At 47.2% G+C, this 9,849-nt stretch overlaps 1 protein-coding gene across 1 annotated transcript; it reads right to left on the reverse strand.

Moving 5' to 3' along the window:
* Positions 1-3,713: 3,713 nt before the first annotated feature.
* LOC104526481 (UAP56-interacting factor-like) lies at positions 3,714-9,349 on the reverse strand (the record flags this gene model as incomplete). The annotated part of the gene is made up of 7 exons (XM_010169940.1): positions 3,714-3,809; positions 4,566-4,677; positions 5,324-5,398; positions 5,485-5,528; positions 5,951-6,032; positions 6,904-7,028; positions 9,207-9,349. Coding segments are annotated over 7 exons (677 nt in total), but the record flags the coding sequence as incomplete, so codon positions are not given.
* Positions 9,350-9,849: the final 500 nt, after the last annotated feature.

Genomic DNA, 9,849 nt, shown 5'->3' on the forward strand with positions numbered 1-9,849 from the left:
TTGTGGTTTCTGGCTATCTGAATCCCTCCAAGGACCCCTAAAAACTAACAACAACTGCTGCTGACAGCAGGCTCCACCAAACATTTTCCCCTGCACCTTTGAGTCTGGGCAGCAAGTTCATGCCCTACCTGACTCTGTTTCGCAGCCAGTCTAACAAATGCTGGCACAAGGACCCTTGTGCAATGCAGGAGAGACTGTCAGCCCACGTGTGATGCCTTGGCTGCTGCTTTGTTACCAGGATGGATTTGACTGATAAGTCTGCCCCAAACCACACATTTTTATTCTTGAGACCCTTACTGCCATGCTGCTCCTGGGGCACCACTTTGGGACCCTGCCCTCTGCTAGCTTGGCAATATGCATGCCCCAAAATACTGGAGAGTAACCTGATGCACATCTGCTGCTGCTCATACAACACTAAAATCGTCAAGAACTGACAAACAAGGAAATTTGCAGGGAAAGCTGGCCTTCTACACTCTGTTAAGCTCATTAAAGGTAGCTTGTAGCATCAAACCAGACATCCCATGAACAGCTAAGAAAATACCAAACGTCAGCGCTAGTCCTTAGATGGGAAAGTCGGACCCTTGGGTTTGTCCCCTTGCAGCCAGCCTTCCAGGTGTCCTCTCTACCACTGATACACGTTGTGAGACCAGCTTCTGCAGAAAACGTTCCCTGGGAAGTTGTTTCATTAAACCAGTATAAATGTGTCTTACCATTTCTTACTCCAAGTGGTTATTCTGGGTTAAAAAGCAACTGGAATGTTAGGAATTATTAGGAGAGGAACAGAAAACAAAGCAACGCCTGCCTACAAATCCATCTCAAATATCATGTCTGCTTCAGCCCTGCTGTCTCAGGAAGATGTAGCAGAGCTAGAAAAGGTACAAAGGTGACCAGAGGGATGGATCAGCTTCCAGGCACTGGACAAGCAGATACACAGAGGCTCTTCTAGAAATGTGAGCAAGGGAGAACACAGCACAGGTCTAGAAAATGCAAAGGGTGTAAAGGAATGAATATTCACTTGTAATACCAGCCTTTGGAGGCACAGACAAATAGAGAGAAAGCAAAAACAATAGTGAAACAAAACCCCACCACATGCTGTTAAACACAGTGATACAAGTGGGTTCAGTGCAGCGACCGACCAGGGCCACACGTGTGTGCTGGTGTCCCCCCTCCCCTGGGATACATGACAGGGACTCTCTTCTGACCCTGTACAGTTGCTCCTACATTTTTAAACCTCTCAGACACCATCAGAGGTGTTATTCTGGAGATGGTTTTGACTGGCCTGAAATAGAGTAAAAATGTTTTCCAGGTTGCAAAGCTGCCCCTTTCCAGTGGCCCCAGCCTGAGAGCAGCCGTCACGGTGGGGGTTGCTGCCACCTTCCGGGTAGGGGACCGCCAGACCGCCTGTGTGGCACCAGACACTGTCATTGGAACACCCCCAAACCATCAGAACAGCCCAACTGGACAAACACACCTCCCCAGCAATGGCTAAAGAATCAGGCTGAGCTGCGGCACACCAACACCCTCCCAAAGAGCAGCCGGGCTCTGCGCAGCAGCTCACCCTGCGCATGACAGCAGGGATAATTTTAGAGATAATTATTCTGTGGTTTTAGTATTGTGGCAGAAAGGGGTATTTTATGCCTATTGGAGTCAACTCTGTGTCCTCTCCCAGTGTGTTTTCAGCACGATGGTTATTCTTTTTTGCTACTTAAAAATTCAGCGCCCTTCTGTGCAAAGCCTGTTTTGTCTCTTGCTGCATGCAAAGTCACCCAGCCCTGAGAGGGGAATCAGGCTAGAAAAAAAGTGTAATTTTTCTCATTAAGCTTGCAATTTAATTTAAGAAGTACTTAAAAAAAATGTAAGGTACATTTTTTTTGTATTTTTGTATTAAAAACATGTATTTGGAGAATAGTATCAGGACGTGCTCTGAACACCGAGGGGATGCTGCACACTCAGCTGTTCTTTCACGACTGAACGGCTCCATCCCTTTGCAACCTGATTTAAGAAGTGACCAGTTTTCTTAGCGAGTTTAACATTTTCTGTCAATAGTTATAGTGAAGGCGCAACTGGAACCAGGGATATTGCCATTTGTGACAGTGTTTCTTGTTCATCTTCCATGACATCCTGATTATTGGCATGAAGGGGTCATGTCTTCTCCTGAGTTCATTAACCTAGAAAGCAGTTTGCATTTGTTTTGCTTTGGACACACTCAGAGCCAGGTCTGCTCTGATAGTTTTGCTGATAAAAAAAGATATTGCAATGAAGATTTTACAAAATATCTACTGGAAACCGCTGCTTGGGCTGTGCTTTGGAGCCAGCTTTGCGAGCAGCAAACTGCCTGTATGGCCAGGCTAGTGCCCCACTGCCTGTGGGTGGGCACCCACAGGGACCCCAAAGCACTGAGGCAGCAGCCCATGCAGCCGTGTGTGCTGTGCCCTGCAGTGCCATGCTCAGAGGCTGAACTTGCACCAAAAGCCTGTTGAAGGAAGGGAAATAATCAGATGTGACATTTGACAAGTTAGGTTTTTATTCAGTGCATTGGACTCATACATCACCACTTTGTCAACTAACAACATTTCACACATTCCTACAAAACCAAGGCCGAGTCCAGTCTCTTGTTAAAGACGCTCAGTGTAAAATGTAAAGCAACCTATCAAATATTTCCTTTAATAAGTACAGCTTAGAGCCCAGTAACAGGCTGTGTCCAGCACGTTCAGTACTGGCTTGCAGCAATGGGTGGAGAATGGATCAGTGACTCCTGGTTGGTGCAGGGCTTCGTTAACAAATGTCTAGACCCAGCTCATTAACATCTCAGCCAATGTTCATCAGACCACTGTAGAGCCTGGCTTCCCTCCTGCAGCTGCTAGTTCCACCAGGCTGGTGCTCTGAGCGTGGATGGAGCTGCACCTACGAAATCCCTAATACAGAACTACTGCAGCACTGGAAAACCTGGTTTGGGCTGGGGCAGACTGGCTGTGCTCTGCCTCTAACACTCCAGTGGCACAGCACAGCTCACCCTGTCCCTGCAACCAGGCTGGCAGCAGCAGTCAGAACAGCACAGCAAACCAAAGAGAAATGCAAGGTGCTCAGGCCTGACTATGGGGGCAGAGCAAAACGTTTTCAGGATGGAGAGGCCTTACACTGCAAACCTCCAGGCAGGGATGTCTGCACGCACAACAAACTGAGCAACTAGGTGGATGCTGGAGAATGCAGGCAGCTGGAGCATCCCCACTGGTGCCACTCCTGGGGCATATCCCTCAGCCCCACACATGCTCCACCCCCTGCTCTGTCTCCAATGTGAGCAGGCACAGTGTCCTCAACTGTCACCCATGGGACAAGGCAGGGAAGGCTCCACAGGAATGGCTTGGAGCTGGCCCATCCTCCCTCTTGCAGGAGCCACCCCAGGCAGCACAGGGTGCCCTGGCAGGGGGACAGGACTGTGCCAGCCCTGTGGCTCCCCAGCACAGCACTCCCAGCAAATCCATCTCCACTCATCCCTCTCCAGCACCCCACTCATGTCCCACCTGCCCTGTGCTCTGGCCCCGACTCTTCTCCTGCCTTGTCCCTGCCCTCAATCGCTCATTCACTCTGCGTGTAAGGAAGGAGACGGCACATTGCCATATTATCTATCTCAGAGGAAATCTACCAAGTTTTATTGAGCTGGCCATTACGGGGCCTGGACTGTTACGGGCAGTCCCTGCGACGAGCATGTGGTGCTAAGGCATGGTGACCGTCCGGTTGGCGCTCCTGGCTGCTGTAAAGCGCCTCTTATTCCTCAGACCAGAGAACCTCTCATCCAGCGTCAGGCTGGTCTGCAGGGGAAAGGGAGAGCAAGTCAGTCCCACATCTCTTGGCGAAGCACGACCAAACTTGTAGCAGGGTATTGATTAGAGCCCATCATTCAGGACGGTGCTTCACAGCCAGTTAGTCAATTAAACCACTCAGCACACGGAGACAAGAAGCTCAACAGACTGTGTGTGGTTGGAAAACCTCCAAGCAGCACCCAGCCCCAAGACACCAGGTGTCCTTGGCAAGAACAGGAGCAAGCAGATGGCATTTGAGTACAAGACATCAAGTAAAACCAAACTGTCCAGACACAAAACACTGGCAATGAAGAAGGTGGAGCAGGATTTCTGACCTGCCCCGAGGCTCTTAGACCACACTTCAGCATAAAACGTGGCACTGAGAAGATCACCAAAGCAAAGGAAGAGCAAAGCCCAGAAGTGCTGTGTGTCTCTGAGGAGTGGGAAGCACCAACAGTGAAACGGTCTCCCTTGGCCAGGACTGCTCACAAGGAGCATCTCCCTGCGCTGAGCAAGCACATAGATAGGCCAAGAGGGGCGAAAAGAGTGGGGAAAATTGGGCTGAATCTGTAGTTGCTGAACAGTCTTCTCGGGTGCCTTCATTTTTGTGAGCAACCTCGCCAACACGGCTACAGGACTTTCCTCACAGGTTATGCTAGATAAACCCAGCTGGCAGCCCCAAAAACCTGAGCGTGATGTTAACATCTTAGCGGCAGGGCTGCTGCAGGGTGCAAGGTGCTGCCTGTCCCGTCGACAATCCTCTACCTGGTTGGCCATCGCACGGAAGTTGAATCTCAGCAGTACCCCCCTGGGCTGGGGCTTGGTGGCCCGTGGTGGGGGCCTCTGGCTTCGCAGGAACGGGCGCTTGGATCTGGGCCTGGGAAAAGGACAGATCTGCAGTCACTCGGGATGCTAAAAGCTCCCACCCTATCGCCTGCAAACCAGCAGGGTGTAAAGGAGACACCCACACGCCCCATACGTCCCACTGCAGGTCTCACGGCAGCTGGGGTGAGTCTAAAAGGTGCCAGGAGAGCTGGAGTGCAGGCAGAGTTCCAGCACTGGGGACTGTGTCATGTCAAGGCTATCATGGGGTGCTCTCTGCACCCAGGACGTGCCAATTGCCCTCCCCCACCCTTCTTTCCACCCCTAGCTGGGTGCCAGGTCCTGCAGCTGCCCCCTTCCATCCTCTGTGCTCCTCTTACACCGTGAGGATGCTGTGTCCCTTCTGGGCACAATGCATTTCCCTCGTGACACCCCACAGTGAGCACAACCATCCTGCCACCTCCCGTGCACTGCCAGCACTTCCATTTCTCCTGGCTCTGGATAACAAATGAGCCACACAGTAATTACCATCTCCTTTCAGATATGCCAGGAAGGGAACGAGACATCATTTACTAACCATTTTGGGTCTGAACCATTCATTGCACACTCATTATAAAAGAAGTGAAGCTGCAATAATGCTAAAGGGATTTGCAATGGCTTTTGTAGGGCTCCCATCCTAACAAATCACCTCATTTACTTACGTGCCGGCCTGGCCCGCCTGGGGATTAGCCACAGAAACCGTCAGAACTGCTCCGGGGCTGGGTTTCACTTGCCACCTGCCGAGACAGGGAGATGTATCCAGCTTCGATTCGAGCGTGAAAGAGCACGTCGTGTTTGCGGCGTGCCTTTGTTCACCAGTTACCTTCTCATCCTTCGTGGTTTCCCTTCTGCGTTAGCATCCATCTGCTGTGAAATATATTTAAAAAAAAAAATACTTAAAGGCTTAGCTCTCAGAAACAATGATTCCTTTCCCAGTATTTCATTTGGTGTATCTGAATAGCTCATTCCTTGTATGTTTTCAAGAAAGTTGCTAATCTTGGGTTTCCTGCTGGCACAACGATCTGTATGGGGTGGCTTTACTTTGCCCTGCTTGTGCTGCTGTATAAGCTGCAAGGTACCTGCCCAGGTTTTATTTTCCAGCTGGCAGAATATTAAGCTGCATTAAAAATTGCCTGGCCTGCAAATACTTTCCTAGGAAAATATTAATTGTTAAAGTCATCCATCTCTCCCAGTTACTTTTGGAAGCAAAGATACAACTGGGAAAAGGCTGCTAAAACTGAAGGCTTGTCACCATCAGCAGGTTGCAGAAAAAATGTCTCGATACTGACCCCTCTTTCAAAGTTGGCTTTGGAGAACCGCTGCTGCATCCTTTTCTGCTGGAAGGCTGGTCCCCTGTTCAGCTGGAAAGGTCTGTAGGCAAAGGAGGAGAGAAAAAAAGGACACAGGTGAATTTGATGCCAGGTCTCTCCTAAGGTTTAATGCTGAAATACCGAACCCAGTGTGGTATTAAAAAGCAGCAGAAGAAGCAAATGAGGCTGTGTGTTATCAAGTTCAGCCCAACAGGTTTTTCTGCCACCAAAGGATTTTAGAGGAACTCATTTTTCTTCTCAAATGAAGCAACAGCTTGTGTTTGTTCTGAACTCTGCTCATTAAAAAAATTTTAAAATCATGGAAGAAAATCATAGAAAATAATCTGGTTAGAAGTGACCTCTGGAGGTCGATCAGTCCCTGCACTGCTCAGAGCAGAGAAAGATGGGATGGCAATGGAGCTTCCTTTCAAGCTTGGAGAACACAAGGACCACAATGAGACAGGAACCAAGACTGTTCCCAGCGCCCAGCAGCCTGCCTTCGTCATGGCTCCTGGGGCACAGCGTCTGCTCCTGTCACCTGCTCCTGTCCCCTCACCACCACACACTCCCTCTCCCTGCCTATCGCTTATGGCTGCAATCTGGATTTCCTCCCTTTATGAAAATAAATGCTATTTCACCCTTCAAAAGTTTTCCTCAAAGTGACAGAGGAAGATTTTAATAAAAATACAAAGGTCACATTTTACATACTTTCTAAAATAAAATGACAGCTCTAATACCTGAATTATTAACTATCAGCACGAGGTTGTTTTATTTCCAGTTGCTTTCCTAACATACCCAGGGGCATTTTTCTCATGTGCCATAGCACATGGCAGTAGCCACTCCCAGCTGGCACAGACCAAGAGCAGAGCCCCAGGAGCTGCACAGGGAATCACTGACAACCAAAAAAAGCCCAGAGTTACCAAAGATTTTACCTTCTCCCCAGGGTGTGGGTGCTGGCAGCAGCTGCTCTGAACCTCTTGGGGCCTGGGGGTGGCCGTCGCCGTCCCTCCGTCTGCCCGCTGCTGCTTTTGGTGAAAGCATCGTTGTTCTTGTTGCCCTGGAAGAGCAGTGAGAGCTCAGCAGTTGCCACCCGCGCCACAATCCGGGTGCAAGAAAAGGGAGCGAGCGCAAGTGACAGCACGCGGCCGTCCTTCCCTCCGCCGGCTGCCGCTGCCTGCCGAGCTGGTGCATTGATTTGGTATTTTCTTTGGCTCTGTCTGGGGGGAAATCCAGGCTGTTCCCACGTGCAGGTGATCGCTGACACTGCAGCGGTTCCCTCGCTGTTCTAAGACGTGTTCAGTGCTACTTGCAACTGCTTCAGAGAGGGCTCAGCCCCACACCGTGCTCTGCATTCCCCAGATTCTCATTCCCAACTGTTTTGCCTTTGCAACTTGCAGTCTTGCAAGAGAACAACCCTGCTCTGCAAGTGCTTTCTTCTTTTTTTTTTTCCTCCTTTGATATTTTCTTGATGGGAAACTCATTCCTTGCTAAATCTGTTAAAACCTGGTCTCTTCCATGGCCTTTCGTATCTATAGCAGGAATATGCCACCTCCCTGGAAGTGTTGAAGGCCAGGCTGGATGAGGCTTTGAGCAACCTGATCTAGTGAGGGGTGTCCCTGCTCATGGCAGGGGGGTTGGAACTAGATGATATTTAAGGTCCCTTCCAACCCAAACCATTCTATAATTCTGTATTTCTACCGAGCAGTGTTGCTGTAGTCTCAACACTTGGACTTAACATACACTGTTGTCAACAATCATCATGTATGCCTTGGTTCCTGGGCATGAAACTACAAGTACCACAAAGAATGTTTAATTCTAATGGTGCAGAAATAAAAAAAAAAAAAAAAAAAAAAAAAAAAAAGCCAAGGGGAAGAAAATTTTCAAATCTTGTACAAGCCAAGCATTACAGCTCTGCTCAGGTTCCTTTTCAGTCATTGACTCTTTCTTGTTTGGACATGTACATTGCCCGGTCCAAGCCCTGAAGCATGAAGCACAACAGAAGACCCCTCAGCAGCGTAGGTTCTCCTGCAGTTACTTACACAAACTGCCACAAACTCCATCCCGTTTATTTCTGTGGGACAACCACCACCACTGTTACCATCCACTAACTGAGATTTGTTTCCACATTCTTCCTACTTGGTTTATTTCTGCAAAATGGAAGCTACCATAGAATTATGCCTCCTAGCAACTGCTTATTACTTTCTGTTAATACCCAGCCACTCTCAACATCTGAGTCATTGCAGTCTTTATTTTCAGGAATAACCACACTCCATGCACCAGCATCCTCAGTTTAGGGCTCTCTTATTTATACCCCCAGGACACAGCCATTAAATGTGCCATCATGTTCACCACTTTGGTGCTTTTTTAAAAGCCTACTGAGCATACATGACCTCCTAATTGAGTGGTTTTCTATCAGCAGAGAAAAAAACAACCCCCTCTCACAGAGGACTTTCTACTCACTTGATTTCCACCTTCTACACCAAGCCAGTTTAATATTAGTGATACTCAGAAGAAAGCCGTAAGATTTACTTTAATGGTGAACCTTCCTTCCCATCTCTTGAGTCTTAAAAATAACTTGAATATCAAATGAAAATATTTGGAATTTTTTTTAAGTGTTTTTGAGCAGAGACAAGACCTAAACATTTAAACTTGAAAAAGGGAAAGCCATGGATTAAAAAAAAATGCATTTTACACCAAAGCACGTAGGCAATGGCTGTCACAGTACTGGGAATCAGTGTCTCTGGGGGGGATACCCACTTGCTAGTGAAAAGTATGACTCTGAACCCAAAGCTACCTGAAGTCAACAACAGCCTGTCCTTTGACTTCACTGGACCTTGGAAAATGCTCTAGGTGGAGGAGAAATAATGGTGAATCTTAACATACCTCCTCTAAATGATAACAGTAAAATGATATGACAGGGAATTTGGTTTTATGGAAATATTTTAAAATCTTTTAAGAACACATCTTTAAAAAAATCTTTTTTATAAAACTCATGGGAACTGATTCAGTAAAATTATGCCTAGTCATAAGCTTACAAAACCAACTGGAAAATTTCTATTTTATATGCATATGTGTCTGTGCTCCCCTATGCATACAAATGCTGTGCACAGGCATATAAAAGACGGTGCCTGTAAATTTTTTATGAAGATTGTTCTTTGGGGTGATCCAGGATCATAAAATCCAGCAGATTTCTACATGACATTTGGGAACAGCTGTACCTTCCTTACCCCCCTACCTCTTGAGCCGATGCCTGGCGATTTAAAGGGCTCACTCCACTTAATGCAGCAGCTGCTCTTCTCCTGGGACCAGGCCCAGTATTCCTGAATTGTCTCCGATTGTACTGTTGTTGTCCAAACCCTCTTCTGAAACGGTTAGGTCCTAGGAAAACAAACTGTTATTTTAGCATCCTTCAAAACTCAATTTATGATTGCAGTTTTGCAAATGGATTACAAGGTTAACTTAATGTGATATAGGAGTATTTATATAAATAGTGATGCAAGAATCACATTAATTTATTCCAGAAAAGTAAATTAATTTTGCAGAATATTAAATAATTTATCTTTCCAAGGTCTCATTAACATTCTTATTATACGTAGGACTGACAAACACACCATTTGATTTGAAAGAATATAGAAGAGAAAAACCTTCCACAATTCTGATTCCTAATAAAGGCAGGAACATTCGCATCAGGAAACCTGTCAATCTGCTGTCAGAGCTCACATTGCTATGAATTAACTGTGAAATGGAAAAAGCCTTTTGATACAGATACACAAGTGACTTGAGCATCTGGAAGTCAACCCCACAATAGCCTGGAAGAGCTCCGAGCACCCACTTGATAAGTGAAGACTGGATCATAATTTTTACATATATATATATAT

The sequence above is a fragment of the Antrostomus carolinensis genome, unplaced genomic scaffold (assembly GCF_000700745.2).
Source record: "Antrostomus carolinensis isolate BGI_N321 unplaced genomic scaffold, ASM70074v2 scaffold17210, whole genome shotgun sequence".
Classification (NCBI taxonomy): Eukaryota; Metazoa; Chordata; class Aves; order Caprimulgiformes; family Caprimulgidae; genus Antrostomus; species Antrostomus carolinensis.